Source organism: Pelodiscus sinensis, chromosome 3, assembly GCF_052426305.1.
Source record: "Pelodiscus sinensis isolate ZL-2025 chromosome 3, ASM5242630v1, whole genome shotgun sequence".
Taxonomy (NCBI): Eukaryota; Metazoa; Chordata; order Testudines; family Trionychidae; genus Pelodiscus; species Pelodiscus sinensis.
In genome coordinates this window covers 7346237-7365044 of record NC_143054.1, presented here as the reverse complement: position 1 = coordinate 7365044, position 18808 = coordinate 7346237, and the positions used below count along the sequence as shown (strand labels likewise).

At 47.8% G+C, this 18808-nt stretch overlaps 1 protein-coding gene across 2 annotated transcripts; it reads left to right on the top strand.

Moving 5' to 3' along the window:
- The first annotated feature begins 8672 nt into the window (after positions 1-8672).
- Positions 8673-18081, top strand: LOC102457094 (serine/threonine-protein kinase PDIK1L-like). Of its 2 annotated transcripts, none has more exons than XM_075923285.2 (4): positions 8673-8819; positions 11622-12250; positions 13747-13963; positions 16779-18081. In XM_075923285.2, the coding sequence occupies exons 2-4, from the start codon at positions 11705-11707 to the stop codon at positions 17006-17008; spliced, it is 993 nt and encodes a 330-aa protein (XP_075779400.1). In that variant the 5' UTR covers positions 8673-8819; positions 11622-11704; the 3' UTR covers positions 17009-18081. The 2 variants fall into 2 exon arrangements, with proteins under 2 accessions (XP_075779400.1, XP_006116779.1); XM_006116717.5 differs by lacking the exon at positions 8673-8819 and adding an exon at positions 10862-11509.
- Positions 18082-18808: the final 727 nt, after the last annotated feature.

The following is an 18808-nucleotide window of genomic DNA, read 5'->3' as shown; positions in this document are numbered from 1 at the left end:
ATATAATCTATATGTAGTTTCGAAAGGACCTTTAACAACCCACAATCCAGTCTCATCTGTGGTGACATTCATTGCTACTATCCCAGAACATTCATATCCGATCATTCTCTTAATATCCTTGAACTTACAAAATTTTGAAGCTTCATGACCTACTGGAGCCAGATAGTCATATTGTCTAAGGTACAGTGGTACAGTCAGGTGAATTTCTTTGGGTGAGAACATGAATATTTGCACTATTTCGGTGTCCTGATTATGATGTGCCAACTGAAATGTGAAATTAACCGCTCCTTCTTTTACTGTAGATGGGCTTTCTACTCTTAAGTATATACATTTAGTTGCCTCACAGTTATTTAATGTGTTATAACATTCACCAAGACACCTAGGAGATACTTGTTGGATACATTTTTCCCAACTCTCAATCTTTAGCATCCAATCACATGGATTTTTCTCATGTTCCTCTGATACCAATAATTCTAGGTCATACCAGTTTCTAGTTTTCACTACTCGTTTTGACCCCCCTCTTTCCCTACTGCAAAAATCATTTAATCCAATCCATGATATTCAACCATGATTGAAATATAACATTTCTCATCCACCTCATAGGAGTATATGATGACCCATTGTTGGTGTGGAGGGATTGCAGTCTCAGTCTCTTCACTATGAATCTCTCCCTCTATTCTTGGTCCAGGTGCCGATTTTGAAGTGGCATTTATGGCATCCATTACTGAAACTTTCGGAATTTCCCATTCCGACAATGGAGCTCCATAAACATGACATCGCCAGTGTTTGTCTTCCCATATCGCAAATGCAGGTACAACTTTTAAACTGATAACTATATACATTAACAAAATGATGATCATCATCCAGGTCTCTGGAAATAAACAAATGGAGATTATTAGAATCATGGAGGATGTTCGTCTGATTTCATTTTCCTGTTACCACTGTTCCCACCTTTCCACATCTTCAACTGTGAACTATGAAACCATTTATATTGTCTTTTCTTTCCTGATGTTATTTCTAGCTGATAAATTGTTGGGCTAGCTTTATTGACTATGATGTATGGACCAACCCATCGTGGACTTAAAGGATGATGTTTTTCCAAGAAAAATTTGAAGAGGACTTTATCTCCTACATCCCACTCATGATATTGTAAATTCTCATTCAATCTCTCATCCATTTGATTACATTCTTTCTTAAATTCATTGCCATAGTCTTTTGCACATCAGTTATTGTGATTAATAAAGACTTAATGTATTGGTCAGTTACTGTCCTAGGCTGGTAGTCATCTGGAGGCACCCCTCCTGGGACCCACCACTGCTCTGGGGTCACCATCGGTCTTCCAAATAGTGCCTCATACGGGGTAAATCCGTGTGTGCTCATGGTAGACCGTACTGCCATTAAGATTAGTGGGAGGTGTTGGTCCCAATTTTTGCCAGATACATCTACTACTTTCCTTAAAGCAGTTTTTAATGTTCTGTTTGATCTTTGTCCGGCGACATGGAAACATTGTTTAATGCCTAATGTAGAGCATAAATGTTTGGTAACCTCTCCTGTGAAATGTGTCCCTTGATCAGAGTCCATAATTCGGGACAGTCCAAATCTGGCAAAGGCATTATTGAGCAACACTCTGGCTATTGTTATGGCCGTGCAATTTTTTGTGGGGTACGCCTTGATCCATTTGGTAAAGGGATATACTACTACTAGACAGTAACTATTACCTCTGTTGGATTTTGGTAATAGACCGATATAATCAATTTGAATTCAAACCCACGGACTGTCCACCGGCGGATGTTGAAGTGGTCCTTTCCGAATTTTAGGATCCGGGTTGTTATGTGCACATCTCAAACAATTGTTGATGAAATGTTTTACATCCGAAGTAAGCTGTGGCCACCATCCCACGGTCAGCAGCTGTTGAACTGTTTTCTGCACTCCAAAATGTCCTTGCCAGTGGGCCAGCTGAATCAATTCTTGTCTTAAAAGACTGGGGTTCACCAATAACGGAATCGGGTCTTGTTCTTCTGTGGAAGATCTCTTCACTGCCACGATTAATCCTGAACCATGCTGTATGACATTATAGTCTCTTTGTTTCAGATTTTGCAGTAGTCGTTTTAATTTTGGGGTCTTGATCTTGTAATTTAACGATGTCCTTTTGATCTATAGGTTCAGGCGATCTTACAGAAATAATGACAGCTGATACTTTATCCCAGATGGAATCGGGTCCTAATAAAGCAGCCTGTTTTTCAAGTTTATCTACTCTATTATTTAGAACTGTGATTTCTGCTTGGTTTTTCCTGTGGGCTCTCACTTTAAATAACAAGGTCTCACCCCTCCTGGCTTTAGCCAGATTCCAGGCATACAGAAAGTACCCGGCGTAGGCAACTGGGCGACGGTCATTGGTACACATGTCTCTCTGTTTCCATTCAATCATCCAGTCGATTAGAGCTCTTGATACCCACTCAGAATCTGTGCAAATCATGATGTTTTCATCAGAAAGGGCATTCTCCAGAGCAAGAATCACTGCTATGATTTCAGCAGCTTGTGCTGACTGATTTTTGATGGATCTTAGAAACTCTTCATTTGAAGTAACATGTACGGCAGCACATCCAGTATGTACTCTGCCATCCATTTGATAGCCGCTGACATCCACTATCCCTATGCTGCCGCATTCTATTTTAGCTTGTTCATAATTAGTTGCCAACTTGAATGGGGAGTCAAATTCTGGAGTCTTAATTGGTGAAAGAGGGCATTCGTGGTCAAGTGTGGGCATTAAAGTGGTACAGAGAATTGCTGGAACTACACTTGGAGAACCAGTCTTTTCTACCTGGACTTCTTTGTTCATTAAGGCCAGGGTCCACTGGGCTAATCGGGGGTTGCTTATTCGTCCATGATTGGCTCTTCCCAAGATGACATATTTCACTGGGGTGTGAGATGTTTTCAGAATCACTGGAGACATTCCTATCATGTACTCCCAGTGTTGTAAGGCCCATACTAATGATAAAACTTCTTTTTCGCAGGTCGAGAATTGTTTTTCTACCTCAGACAAAGTTCTAGAGCCATATGCAACTGGCTTTGCAGATGTTCCATGATATTGCATCAGGACTGTGCCAATGGCATGTTCTCTGGTTGACAATTGGAGATGAAAAGGGCTTGATGGATTAGGATATGCCAGGGCTGGTGCTTGCATTAAAGATTGTTTCAGACTCAGCCAGGGTTGCTGTTCTTCCGCATCCCACTTCCATTCTGATTCTTCCTTAACAATTTATACAATGGTTGTGCTTTCAGACTAAAATTCTCTATGAAATCTCTTGAAAATCCCACTAGGCCCAGAAAAGTTCTTAACGTACTAACATCAGTAGGGACTGAAATGTTAGTTATCAATTCAATCCTACTCTGATCTGGGTGTCTACCTTCTGATCCCAATTGCACTCCTAGATATGTGACTCTCTGTTTCACAAGTTGTGCCTTAACAGGGTTGATTAAGAAGCCAGCTTGTTGTAAAGCCTCTAGCACTTCTTCTAAAGCAGCTAAATTATCTTCACGACTCTTGGTTGCTATTAGAATGTTGTCCACGTACCGGATGATGTTATTTGCGTACTTTAGCTTCTTCCATAATGGAGCCACAAAGTGATGACACACACTTGGGGTGTTGTGGAAACCCTGAGGTATTCTAGTGAAGGTATACTGTTGGTCTTCGTAGATGAATGCAAAGTTATACCAAAGAATCCTGATGTAAGGAATGGAAAAGAAAGCGTTGGAGATGTCCAGAACAGAAAACCAATGAGCTCCTGCTGCAATCATTGCCATAATTTCAGGATATTTGGCGACTACAGGGGATACTTGAGGTGTTACTTTATTTAGACTTCTGTAGTCCACTGTGAGCCTCCAAGGCTGTGTCCAGACTCAGGGTTTTTTTTGGGAAAAGTAGCCTTTTCCCGAAAAAACTTCCCCTGCGTCCAGACTCAAGCCGCGTTCTTTCGAAATAATTTCGAAAGAACGCGGCTTTTCTTTTGATGGCGGTAAACCTCGTTTCACGAGGAAGAACGCCTTCTTTCGAAAGTTCCTCTTTCGAAAGAAGGCGTTCTTCAATGTAAATAGGGCTTCCTCGAAAGAGAGCATCCAGACTCGCTGGGTGCTCTCTTTCGAAAAAGCGGATTGCTCTTTCGAAAGATCCACCTGCAGTCTAGACGCGATCTTTCAAAAGAGGCTCTTTCGAAAGATGCTTTCGAAAGAGCCTCTTTCGAAAGAAGCTTGCAGTCTAGACATAGCCCAAGTCTGTTAGTGAGCTTTCTTTAACGGCCAAATTGGCACATTGCAGGGACTCTCTCAGGGAACTAGGACCCCTTGCTCCAACAAAGCTTCAATAGTGGACTGGATACCTTCTTTAGCTTCAACAGGATATGTGTACTGCTTTTGTGGCTTGGGATCAGGACCCTCCACCTTGATAGAAGCTTGTATTCTTCCACAGCTGAGCTTATGAGTTGCAAAGATGGTTGAGTATTTACTGGTAATGCTCTGTACATCTTCCTCCCATTCAGGTAAGGTTAATTGCTGACACGCTTTTACAGCTCTAATGTGATGTACTGTAGAAACCATAATTCCAGCTTCTGTTTTTCCACTTCCTTCAAGAACAACACGATTAGGTAGATCAATAATTAGATTGTATTGTTTTAAGATGTCAATTCCCACGATTCCAGTACCATTTAAGTCCTGCAGACCTATGTTGACTTTCATACTTAAAAATCCAATTGTGCACTTGTTGTTGCTGATAAAAGGAGTTATGCTGGTTTTACCATTGTAAGACCAAATAATCTTTGTTTTTGTAGTGGGTAACTTGGTAGCTTCAGGAGAAGAGTCAGTGCATATGAGACTAGCAGATGCCCCTGTATCTACTAATGCTCTCTGCTTGATTGTCCCGAACTTCCCATGATACTTGATGTCAATAGTGGGCCTGCCCCACTGCTCTTTGTAAATAGGGGCCACCACCCTGAGGGGCTGGGAAGCCAGGCCTCCTCAGTATTGCTTGGTGTTATGTGGTGAATCAGAGTCCAATGATTTTTCTCTGCATGAGGCCAGCAGTGTTGAGTTTTCATGTCTTGCCAGCCTTTTAAAAATTTCTTCCACATTCAAGGTTTTTATCTGCTCCCATGGCTCATACTTTGAGAGTCTTCGGATTAATACTCTTCTGGTGGCTCTGATATCATCAAACTTTCCTGCAAACATTCGCTCACTAGGCCTGAAATTAGATGACTCTTTTTCCTTGGTCTCTTTCCATCTATTTCTGTTATCTAGGTTAAAAGCAGCTTTTTTTTTCTTCTGGCTCACCTTAGGATATGTTAGTTGCTGTAACTCATATACTTCTCTCACTCTAGCCTCTAGCATAGATAATGAGACATTCCTGACATCTATGGGTCCAATGGCTAACTTCATACTGGGTGATAACCCCTGAAAATATAAATCTCTCAACTCAGGAGTGTCATAGGATATTGCACCCTCTCTCTGCTCACCCAGGCCAGACAACCAAAATAACAATTTCTTTCTCATAAAATAGGTTTCTGGCCTTTCCCCCTCTCTCTGCCTTTCGGCATACATCTTACCCATGACGTTATCATATGGGAAAAATAACCTGAACACACATTTGTATAATTCTATCCAGCTGGTTTGCAGATCATAAACCACATGATAGGGTAGAGCATTAAAGTCTTCCCCAGACATGCACTCCATGAGAAGCAGAATCACATCCTCTTGACCCACATTTGGAGTTACACATAGCCTAGCCATCCAATTCAGTACTGTATCCTTATTGCATATTCCCAGTTGTTTACACATGGCTCTGGCTTGTTCAGGAGTCAAGGTCTTACCCTCCTGTTTTACCCCTCCATTAGAGGTCACAGTAGTGACAATGAGTGCCATGAGGTTTTCTCCTTCCACCCCTCCTGGATTATAACTAGGGGTGGATGGCTCTATGGAGTTCTTTATGCCCATACAATCATTACTAAAACACATTCCATCAATCACAGTATCTGAATGTACAGCAGCCACTATGCCTTTAACCACTGACAACTGTTGTTTTAACTGATTTATTTGTTTGTGACATGTTGTATGATCAGCCTCTGTCTTTGGTATGCTTGCTTCCTTCAGAAGCTGCTTAACTGCAGCTCTGGACTCTTCTAACTGTCTCTCTTTTAGAGTAGCATTTTGCTGAGCCTCAGCTGCCTGTAAATGCAGCTCTCTCAATTGCTGTTCTAATTGCTTAACCTGTATGGTGAGGCTGGCTATCAGTGCAGAGCTGTTTTTACTCTCTGCAGTCAATTGCTGGAGATGTACTTCCAGCTTATGCTTCTCCTCTAGGGCAGATGACAGTTGAGATTTTAATTGGCCCACACAAGAGGAGAGCTCTTGGCTGACCATTGCCAAGCCGAAGATTAAGGCTCTTTTCTTGGTCTTTTTAGTCGGGGCTGGCTTGGTCTTTACATACCGTGCCCATAGCTCACTAAATTTGTTTAAGGAGTCCTCTCCGCTCAGTGACTCTGACATCCACGGATTTTTCCCCTTCCCAAATAAATTAACACTGAATTCCACAGAATTTTTATTGGTACAGGAGGTCCATCCATGGAGGCTAAATATCTTGTCAGCCATGATGACGCCTCTGTAGGTTGCTTACCACAACCAAACTAAAAAAGGAGTTAAGGGGCCTCTTTCAAAGAAGGCTAGGCCTGCAGCAGCAAAGCCTGCCTTCCAGTCCTTAGTGGCCTTGAAAATCAAAAGTACAGGAACCAGCTGGGTTCCAGGCAGACAGTGGTTCAGGCCGTGAGTACAGCGTTCTGCAGAACCACCTCAGGGCCCGGATGCCGCTCAGCCTAATGCCGGAAAGGGAAGTGCTTTTCCCCGTGCCAAGGCACTAACAGACTGGGTGGGGGGTGCACCGCCTGTTACCGGAGCTCTGTGGCAGCGTCGGGGCGTCCCCACACTCACTACCACAACCCGCTAATGGATTTCTTTTCGGTCCGTCCCTCCAGGGGGGCTCCTGGCGTGACCGAGTGATCCGGGAACTACCCGTCCCAGAAGGGTACTTAAGGGTAAATAGTAAATGGGGGGACAAAGGGAAGGGAACCCTCCCCGGGTCGTGGGACCGTATGTCCTTATACTAGTCAAAATAAAACAATGGTATATGCTGTGCTTGACCGAATCAATATAAATTTTGACTAGGCCCAGCCTGAACCAATCAGTAAAATTCTGATTGGGTCCTGCCGCGGTTGCTAATTTGTTATGTAAACAAATACAATTAAAAGACAGGCCTAAATTTCAGTGTCCCTGTACAACAAATGCACGTTCCCAATCAATACCGTAACTCTCACCGGCCAATTTTACCCACATGAAGACAGACTCCCAATCAAGTTTAAACAAATCTATTACACAATAGAGAAACGACACAGCATATCACATAAAGGCACATATAAATCCTCAACAATGATGATAACGATTTAGTGTAAGGTCCCCAAACAACCCACCCCCTTAAACGAGAAGGAAAGAAGATAGAACAGAGCCCGGGCAAAAAGGGAGTTTAATTTACACAAGCGTCCTGGCGGCTGAAGCTGGTTGGTGCCTAGGACCTCAACCTCTGGGCTGATGGAGAGCCCTTCGGGAGGAGCACTAGGGAGATCCGGTGCAGGATGATCCGGATGGGAGGGATCAGGATCTTCTTGTTAGGATTACGGGGTGTTTCTCCTCCTCATAGAGCCTGGGCCTTCACCACGGATGCTGAGGATCCGCTCCTGGTGGTTCAGAGAACTGGAGGGAGAGTTCACATCTGTGGCTGGCTCTCCTCGCTGCAGCAGCAGTCACAGTGGCAGCACCAGCTTCACTGTCCCATAGGACGGGCTTTCCTTATAAGTCTCTATTGGCGGGAAAATATGATTGACGGGTCCAGCTGTGCACACAGCTCCTGAGGTAAATTGTGACAAAGAACCCGTTTGGTGGGGAAAACCAGCCCATTCCAGTTCCTGTTTATCTCCCTCTGATATGAGTCTTTCAAGATGGAGTCCATAGTTTTCAAAATGGAGTTTGCACAAGCACCCCACACAATAAGATGTTAGGAACGACGCCTGCTGTTGCGTGTAGAAGCTGTGACGCGGGGGAGGAAGAAGGCAAAGCCTGGGAGGGCAGAGCGTTGTGGGTGGATGGGAAGAGGGAGCGATGGGGGAGAGGCAGAAGAGGCGTTGAGGTGGTTCCCAGGTACACGGTGGCCTGGTGTGTGTAGGGGGGGCCTGTCTGGCGGGCAGGTCCTGTCTCATGGGGTGTACCCTGGTTAGGGAGAGAGACCTAGTTCATGCAGTGGCAGGGGGGAGAGGCAGGTCCCAGTGTGAGGGTGTCCAGTGGGTGAGCCCTTGGGAGCAGATGGGGGTTGGGCAGCTTCCAGCCCACCAGTGCCCCAACTACAAAGAGAAAATGGGTGGTGGTCTACAGAGACTACAGGCCCCAGCATGCCATGCGTTCCATTGACCCTAGCAGGCCCCCGTGGTTCGTTGAACCTAGGATTCCCAGCATGCATGGGTCCTATGTATGAGCAGTCCGGGCCGCTTTGTGCGCAAGGGATGCTGGGCGTTGGAGTCTCCTTTCTACTCACTCCTCACCACGAGGCCCTAGCGGTCTCCAGAGCGCATGCGCGGCATTCTACGGCGGAGGCGGGGAGCCGCGCTTGAGAGAGCAAGTGTTGGCGGGTGAGCCGCCGCGGCTCCGCCCCCCTCCTCGCTGATTGGCTGGCGCTGGCTAATAGGCTGTGTCGCGCGGCCGTGGCGCGAAGTACGGCGGGGGCCGGACGGGTAAGACACCAACGGCAGCGCAGGGTCTCCCCCGGGCTGAGGGGCGCGAGCGGGGTTGAGGGGGGAGCTGCGGTGATGGGCCTGGGGGGCAAAAGGGCGGGGCCCGGGGTAAACGGGGGCCTGAAGGATAAAGGGCTGGGAGGGAATGGGGGGGGGCTAGACAAGCTGGGGGGGCAGGGGGCTGGGAGGTAAAGTGGGGGCAGGGCCTGAGGGGTAAAGGGGGGCTGGGAGGAGGGGGGGGGCAGGGCAAGGGGGGCTGGGAGGCGGGGGGGGGGCAGGGCCTGAGGGGTAAAGGGGGGCTGGGAGGCGGGGGGGGGCAGGGCCTGAGGGGTAAAGGGGGGCTGGGAGGCGGGGGGGGGGCGGGGGGGCAGGGCCTGAGGGGTAAAGGGGGGCTGGGAGGCGGGGGGGGGCAGGGCCTGAGGGGTAAAGGGGGGCTGGGAGGCGGGGGGGGGCAGGGCCTGAGGGGTAAAGGGGGGCTGGGAGGCGGGGGGAGGGGCGGGGCAGGGCAGGGCCTGAGGGGTAAAGGGGGGCTGGGAGGCGGGGGGGGGGGGGGGCAGGGCCTGAGAGGTAAAGGGGGGACTGGGAGGCGGGGGGGGGGCAGGGCCTGAGGGGTAAAGGGGGGCTGGGAGGCGGGGGGGGCAGGGCCTGAGGGGTAAAGGGGGGCTGGGAGGCGGGGGGGGCAGGGCCTGAGGGGTAAAGGGGGGCTGGGAGGCGGGGGGGGCAGGGCAGGGCCTGAGGGGTAAAGGGGGGCTGGGAGGCGGGGGGGGCAGGGCCTGAGGGGTAAAGGGGGGCTGGGAGGCGGGGGGGGCAGGGCCTGAGGGGTAAAGGGGGGCTGGGAGGCGGGGGGGGGGCAGGGCAGGGCCTGAGGGGTAAAGGGGGGCTGGGAGGCGGGGGGGGCAGGGCCTGAGGGGTAAAGGGGGGCTGGGAGGCGGGGGGGGGGCAGGGCAGGGCCTGAGGGGTAAGGGGGCTGGGAGGCGGGGGGGGGCAGGGCCTGAGGGGTAAAGGGGGGCTGGGAGGCGGGGGGGGGGCAGGGCAGGGCCTGAGGGGTAAGGGGGCTGGGAGGCGGGGGGGGGGGCAGGGCCTGAGGGGTAAGGGGGGCTGGGAGGCGGGGGGGGGGGGCAGGGCCTGAGGGGTAAAGGGGGGCTGGGAGGCGGGGGGGGGCAGGGCAGGGCCTGAGGGGTAAAGGGGGGCTGGGAGGCGGGGGGAGGGGCAGGGCAGGGCCTGAGGGGTAAAGGGGGGCTGGGAGGCGGGGGGGGGGCAGGGCAGGGCCTGAGGGGTAAAGGGGGGCTGGGAGGCGGGGGGAGGGGCAGGGCAGGGCCTGAGAGGTAAAGGGGGGCTGGGAGGCGGGGGGAGGGGCAGGGCCTGAGGGGTAAAGGGGGGCTGGGAGGCGGGGGGAGGGGCAGGGCAGGGCCTGAGGGGTAAAGGGGGGACTGGGAGGCGGGGGGGGGCAGGGCAGGGCCTGAGGGGTAAAGGGGGGACTGGGAGGCAGGGCAGGGCCTGAGGGTAAAGGGGGGCTGGGAGGCGGGGGAGGGGCAGGGCAGGGCCTGAGGGGTAAAGGGGGAGGGGCAGGGCAGGGCCTGGGGGTAAAGGGGGGCTGGGAGGCGGGGGGAGGGGCAGGGCAGGGCCTGAGGGGTAAAGGGGGGCTGGGAGGCGGGGGGGGCAGGGCAGGGCCTGAGGGGTAAAGGGGGGCTGGGAGGCAGGGGGGGGGCAGGGCAGGATCTGAGGGGGGGGGGCTGGGAGGCGGGGGGGGGGGGGATCTGGGGGTAGGGGGGCTAGGGAGGGGGGGGGCAGGGCAGGGCCTGAGGGGTAAAGGGGGGCTGGGAGGCGGGGGGGGCTGGGCAGGATCTGAGGGGTAAAGGGGGCTAGGCAGGCTTGGGGTAAACAGGCTGGGGGGGCAGATAGGCAGGGGGCTGGGAGGTAAAGGGGGTAATGGGTGGGGAAGAGGGGGCACAGAGTGTGGTTATGATCAGCCCATGGCAGGGCTGGGGAGGGTTCTTTCGGAGAGCACAGGTGTGGTGATGGGGGGCTGGGGAGGGCCCAGAAGGTGCGGTGATGACCAGGCCAAGGGAGGGCACAGGTGGTGTGATGGAAGGGATGGGCAGGGGTTGGGGGAGGCAGTGTGGGGATGGCTGTGCCATTGTGGGGGTGGACTGCAGGAAGGTAATGAGGGGCTGGGGTAGTTAGAGGGTGAAGAGGGATGGAGTGACTTCAGGGCCTGGGGTTTGGATTCAGGACAGTGTGGGAGAGGAAGAGCTGGTATTGGGGTAACAATACTTGGTGAATGTGGCTTGTCAGTGAGATTTTTGGGACTGCAGGTGGGTCGGGGGGAGGGTGTAGGTGCCGGTGCTTCTGCAGGGTAGGATAGGGCTGAACTTGTTCCTGTCAATTCAGCACCTTGTGATGAACCATTGTTGGCAAACTAGCTTCTTCTAGAAACCACCACTGATGTGGGGGATGCATTCTGTACAGGGAAGGTTACCTTTTTTCTTAATAAAGCATTGTTCATTGTGTTCAGTGATGCAGCAGTTTAGTTCTGTACAATGCTATTTTGCAGTGTGGTTGTAACACTGTGCAGCAGGACTGTGCTGAACAGTGATTCTTAAATTGAGCATGGACAAAGCTTTAAATTCTTAAAATCCTAATGTTGCTACCAATTCCTACGCAACAGGTTTCTATGCTCCAAGCAACACGTAAGATGTAGTACGGTAAAATAAAAATAAGCTTCAATCAGAAGCATGTGAAGCATTGGGGATGAGTCATCTGTAAGATTTTTACCAAACTTTTCTTGTCTTATTCTTTCAGGATTTTGATGCAGGTGAATGTCCGAAGAGTGTTATGACTTCAAAGATCTTTTTTGGCTGTTGTCCGTTGGGCCATAAAAAGAGATGGCTACAGAAGCCAAGTACAGCATTGTACGGGAAGTGGGCCGAGGGAGCTATGGGGTAGTTTATGAGGCAGTTGTCAGTCACACCAGAAACAAAGTGGCAGTGAAAAGGATGCAGTGTAATGTACCTGAAAATGTGGAACTGGCTTTGCAAGAGTTCTGGGCCCTGCAAAGTGTCCAGAGCCAACATGAGAATGTGATCCAATTAGAAGAGTGTATCTTGCAAAGTGGCCAAGTCTTTCAGACAATCAGCTGCCAATACAGAAAATCAGACAATCATCTGCTGCTGATTGAGACCTGTCTGAAAGGGAGGAGATGCATGGATCCCAAGTCTGCCTGTTTTCTTTGGTTTGTGATGGAATTCTGTGATGGTGGAAACATGAATGATTTTTTGCTGTCTCGCACTCCAGACTCTCAGCTGAATAATAGCTTCATGCAGCAGCTGAGCAGTGCTGTTGCTTTCTTGCACAGAAATCAGATTGTCCACAGAGACCTGAAGTCAGATAATATTCTTATTTCCCATAGCCCTGGAGGTCCTGTAGTAAAGGTAAGAGGGTAATCCTTGCTGTCACTCAGTATATGGGTGAGCTGTTATGCCAGTCATTACTTGCACTGAGTTTGGTCATTTGGGTAACATCGTAATACTCAGTTTCCTTCCCTTTGTGCTTTTAGAAAAGCATGAGGAAGTAACTTGTATGAGTCTCAAAAGAAAATTTTGGTGAGGGTGAGGGCAAGAGTTGCCTTTAGGATTCTTGTGGGAATCCTGAGCATTTTTTTAAGCAACTTTCAGGCACAAGACTTTTTCCCCAAGACACACAATTCAGGACTGATTTGGTTTTAAACCACTACCTAGATACTCTATTTCAGATCAGTGGTGGAATATTTTCTCACTGAAATCACAGTACCCATGATTTCAATGCAATTACACCATTCAGCCCTTGACCTGTTAGGGATATCTATACTTGATCTCTCGCTAGAGAGTTGCTGCACTAAATTGCAGTGTGTACAGTTGCTGGCAGAGAGGGACACTTTCAATTAGTGATGTGAACATGTTGACACATCTGGCCTGGGCTCATCCATTAATCCTGTTACCTACATGCACATCTTCTCCCCCCTGTCCTGCCACCCACTACCTATGGTCCACTGGAGCCACCATCCCGCTCTTGCTGCCTACCAGAGAGGCAGCAGTGCACAAAGCGAGGCATGAGCACCTGCTCTTGCAGAACCAACTCACCCCCGTGCTGCTGGGGACGGGGCAGGCAGAAGCCAGCTCCCTGAGCATGCCGGTTCCCATGGAGCTGCATAGGAGGTGGGGAAGCGAGCAGAAGCCAGTGCTTGCAGAGCTGCCTGCCCCCTGCGCTGCTGCGTCTGATACAGAAGTGGCAGCAGGCGGGAAGGAAAGGAATGGAACTTGAGTGGGTGCTGGGCTACAGATAGCTCCCCTTGAGCACCAGCTCCTCCTCCCCTTCCCCCCTGGCAGTTACATGATTATACAAATAATTGCATTTTTACAACCCTATTTCTGATACGTTCTGGCCTGATTGCAGCTAACCCTGCCATGGTTCCTACTTTCTGGAACAAATTAGATTTGGGGGGTATAGGAAGGAAGCATGAAGATATTGCAAATAAGGTCTGCAAAGGTTTATATAGCATCTTTCCTTATTGGTGGACCCATAGAGTCTTTATACATTTGCCAGCATTTTCAGTATTGTAGTCTCTAGCATTAATTGCTGTTTGAAGCAAGAGACAAGAAACGTGTTGCTTCTATACGGGCTCTGGCCATGGATCTTTATGATCAAAATGAAGACTGGTAAGCAACAGGGGTGGCATGAGGAACTGAGACTAATTAAGCGTCACTAAATGACATCCAACTTATAAAATTAACTTGCACGGAATTATTTGAAATGTAAACTCACTGACACCATTAGATTCTGCTTTGGCTACCAATGACAACTTACTGGCTCTTGTCTCCTCTCCCTTTCTGTCCCCTTTTGAATGTTACAGGTAATAATGGTAACCTAATCTCTCCCCTTCTTGTCTTAGGTAGCAGACTTTGGCTTGAGTAAGATATGCCAGGCGAAGGTGAATGTGAACCAGCATTGCTTCTCCTCAGCCTGTGGGTCAAATTTCTACATGGCACCAGAAGTGTGGGAAGGTCGCTATACTGCCAAAGCTGATATCTTTGCCCTCGGGATCATTTTCTGGGCTATGGTAGAGAGGATTACCTTCAGGGATGGAGACTCTGAGAAGGAATTGCTTGGTGAGAGTAACTAGCCCTAATTTATAGATCATTCTCCTGCTCAATCCCCACCAATCTTATAAGACCTGAGGATCCTTCTTCCAAGCATAGTCACATCACCACCCTTTGACAGTATTGGATGTGGCTTCCTCTGGAATAATTAACATTTCTCCATGTCCCCTTTACAAATATTGCTAGAAATTTGTAAAGCCTTCTTCCCCTTCCTCTTCCTCCCTAGTAGGGAGAAAAATCCCTTTAATTAGTTAACTGGTTAAACATTAAGCTTAACCAATTAACTGATTAAATGGGGGCTGGTGGGGGAGCAGCTCCAGACTGGCTGCTCCTGCTGGCTCCCAATTACTTGTCAACATCCCTATCCCTTTCCTCATGTTGAGCCTGCTTTCTTTGCAGGACTCCCCTATCTTTAAGCCCTGAGAGCAACATGTTGTATAAAGCACATTATTTTAACTCATCTTTTGTTTGAAAAGCTTTGTTAAACTTTTGTGATCGCCGTTACTTTTCCACTTACAAAAAACTTGTGTGGCCAGGAGAATGAAATATGCCATCTGACTTGGCCATCCATTGAGGAAAGGCGGTTAGGAAATCAACAGGTGCTCAGCAGAAATGGGAACAGCCCAATGGTTGGTCTTTAACATTCAATCAAACCCCTCCAAAACAACCCTCTCTCCCAAACACATTCAAAAGGAAATACTGAAACTCAGTTAAATTCCATTGATGCAGTATTTTTAGTAAGGATGTTAAATTTAGATTAGCTGATTGATTTGCATCAACAATTCAATTAGTTGATAAGGGTGCCTCTGCAATGTAGCAAGAGCCCGCAGAGCTCTTGCTATATTTCAAATGCGGAAGAGCCATGGGGTGCATGTCCAGTGGGGGACTCTTGTACATTTCAAAAGCCAAGGGCTGCCGGGAGGACTGTTTTTGAGGCACCATTATTGAACAGTTGATTAGTTGATCGATTTAAATATAACATCTTTAAATGGCAACTTGTATAATGTTGGGCAAGCTTAACAGATGGTACCGTGCATTGATGGTGCACCTGAGTTGTTCATTGATGGAGGTAAAACATGCACAGTATTTCTCCTGCTTAATGTTTCTCTCCCTGTTGCCCCACTTTAAAACTCTAACTTCTTATCCCTGCAGTAAACCTATCTTTTCTTGGAGATGGGCTGATCTACAGTTGGTTCACTGTCTTGCTGATGTGGGTGGTATATTTAAGGGCCACATGGCAAAGTGACATTCAAGGACAGTCTTTGATATCCACATATTAATCAGAATAGTGACAGAAATGTAGCCATGTTAGTCTGGTGTAGCTGAAACAAAATACAGGACTATGTAGCACTTTAAAGACTAACAAGATGGTTTATTAGATGATGAGCTTTCGTGGGCCAGACCCACTTCCTCAGATGTCTGGCCCACGAAAGCTCATCATCTAAAGACTAACAAGATGGTTTATTAAAGTGCTACATATTAATCGGAGGCATTTCAACTCCTACTCTAGTAAGCCCAGTATACAACTGTATGCATTCTTTTCTAAAATACATGATCTAATAATTTCAATTAAAAGGCATTCACTAAGGCTGCTTTAAGCTTTCAACCATAATGGAATTAAGAACTGAGATTGCTTCCTGGCATTTTGGAAGAGAAGCAAAAGCCACTTCAGTTCTTGACTAAAGAACCAGAAATAGTCTAGGTCTCAGATGAAGGCATGAACAGACTTCGTTAAAACTTATTCAATAACCATTCACCAACTAGAGATAGAGGCCTGCCTGGCTAACCTCAGCATGCAGATCAGTCACATTATTCCAGTGGTCCCCAATCTCTTGGGGCTGCTTGGGGGTGGGGCCACTCGCATGCGCCGCGCCCAGGGGCACGGCGTTGCCCGTGTGCCATGTGTAGAAATGGCCAAGCACGCGCCATGGCGCCCATGGGCACCGTGTTGGGGACCACTGCTTTATTCCATGCTTGCTGCTATGGCAGAGCTGCTTGGCTGATCAGAGATTCCTGTGTGGTCTCTTTGAAATTCAGCTATTTCATTTTAACCAGTGAATTTGTGTTAATTTATGCAGCAGCAGAGAAGCTGTATTGAGCTGGATAATGGCAAATGGAACATGCCCTCACTTTTTATTAACAGTTGTTTCACTTAAATAACTGAGCAAACAGTGATTCAGTTAACTTATTTCTGTGTCATCTGAACCAAACAAATCCTGCCTCTTTTCTAGAATGTCCAGTCTACTCGTGGTTAAACTGAAACAGAGTGAAATGACAGTTTTCTGAGAAGTAGCTGTGTTAATCTGTTTCAACAAACAATAAAGAGTCCAGTGGCATTTAAATACTAGCACATTTATTAGGGCATTAAATCATAAACTTTCATGAGCTACAACTTGCTTTCTCAGATGCTGAAGAGGGGGGAAAAAAAAGTTGGGGAGGGGGAAGGCTACAGAGATGGGATTGACATTGGTGCTAATTAAATCAGAATGGATGTGGAAGGAGGGAGGCTATTTTCTGTGCATGCAATCCCTATAACCACTAGACAGTGACCTGTGCAGGCCAGATGTAAAAGCTTTTTTTGCCTGCGTCCTTCTGCTTGATGAATGCTTGTACAGAAATGGGAATGTGACAAACTTGATAGTTTCTATTTTAGTATTAAACTTCTTCTGGGGCTGGTATGTGACACTTATCCTGACATTAGCCTCTGAAGTGAAGTCCATGCTGCTGATCCTCCAGTAATCTCATGATGTTTGTTGGATGAATGTCTGGCATGGATTCTCCTTCTCCCCAATCTGACTTCTCCCTCTTTCCAAACTATGCCCAGGAACCTACATCTGTCAAGGCAAGGAGCTGATACCTGTTGGGGAGGCACTGCTGGGGAATCCCAATATGGAACTGCAGATTCCTCTGAAGAACAAGAAGTCCATGCCAGCTGATCTCTGCAGACTTCTGCATGACATGTTAATGTTTAACCCAAAGGAAAGACTGGATGCCTTCCAACTAGAAATTCGAATAAGGAGAATCTCTTATGGGAAAAAGCGCCAGTACTCATAGCAGCAGGGTGTGATCAGGATGGTGTCTGTACTGGGCTAGTCTCACTTCAAACTTGCAGTCCTAACTGTCAATGTTTACTGTATTAGCTTAAATTCATTCCTGAGATTGGGGTGTTTATCCCCCTTTTTAGTTTGATTGCACCCTTCATGGTCAGGCTAGCTGCTCAACAGGAGGAATATTTTGGGTTCAGTATATTGTATGCTGAGCAGTTACCACTCATGGGGGCCACACTTTTGTAGGTAATAGAACTGGAGATAAGAAACCAGTCTTAAATTCACCTATTTTGCCTTAAGCACCAGAATGTGTGGAAAAACCCATTATATTGCTGTGTTGCTACACTTTCCTGTTGTGGGTACACCCCAAGAGGCCGTTCTGGCACTCTCTTGTGTGTTAGACAAATGTAAACTAGGTTATGCAATAAAAAGGTGACTGTTACATTGGAGCCAAGAGACCTATCCGGTTAGGGGCTATGTTGTACTAGGCAAGATGCTGTACAAAAACAGGTGGAATTCTGCCTGAAGCTGCCTTTCCAAACAGGCCTCGTAGAATATGCTACAAGGCATCCCTGTGTGATTCCTGAGCCCCTATGAAAACCATGCTGCTTATGAGGTCTGACTTGTGTTTACATTTGGAAATCTTGGCCCTAATCCCTGCATGACATTCAGAGTATTTTAGTTTGTTTTGGAGAATAGCCAGTAGTAGCAAGCTTTGTTAAAAGCTCAAGTGTGCACAGTACAGATTTCAGGAATTCTTTGTCATGTCTTGTATGTTGCAGAAAGCTTTTAGTAGGTTGGTGACCAAAACACTTCTTTCTGTTGCAAATTAGGCTAATTCTCTAATTGCTACCTCTATTTGTCAGTTATAAGACTGTTCTCTATTGTAGGCTGCAGAAACATTGGTAGAAATGAGCTGCAATAGAGACTGATACCAAACTTTAAAAGACTATCAGTTGCCTTTCTTGCATCCTTTCCTCAGCAATGAAAATGCCAGCTTGCTTACTAAAAAAATACTGCACACTCTCGTACTGCAGCACTGTTGCCTGTTATTATTGGTAATCATAACTTTTTGGGGGGGGGGGAGAAAAAAAGCAAGCTGAGCACTGTTGTGCCCAGCAGTACGCTAGCTATCAGATCAGTGTTGGATTGTTTACTGTCACTTAACACTGCATTTTTAAGCTAATGGATGTGATGTTGGTGTCAAGACCTCTGACAGGTTGGAGAGGTGGTACTAAAGCTGTACACAAACTGGTGGGATTTCTGCATAAAGGATGCTGTAGAAGACTGTCATACTGACATTTCCATGGTGGTCAATGTTTCTAACAGTAAATCTGGAGCCTGATGTCCCCTCTGAATTGCAGGTACAGCAGTGGCAGTGCAAGTTTCCCCACAAAGCAGCATATGGCTGTCTGTCACCTGTTTCAGGAGTGTCCTCTGAGACAACAGGATAGCTCACTTCATAAGTGTTCCTCTGAACCAGTGCAATGGTGGCTAAGCTATGTTGAAAGTTCTACCCTAGGCATAGGTCTTAACCAATAACTGGTCATTAGATGATAAGCTTTCAGTTACTGCTAGTCTAGGCTGGAACTGAAATTGAATCTCCTTGCTAAAATGTCATCTGAAATAATCCTTGTTCCTTAGAATGCTAGTCTAATTAAAATCTTTCTGAAAGTTGTGGTGGTGAGGTCTTTGATTCTGACTGGCTTCTTCCATGGGTCCTATGTTTCATTGTTGCTGTCACATAGGAATACTGACCAATACCTTGGAATGCTCTTTGGATGAATGGTTCTACCCTGAGAAACTG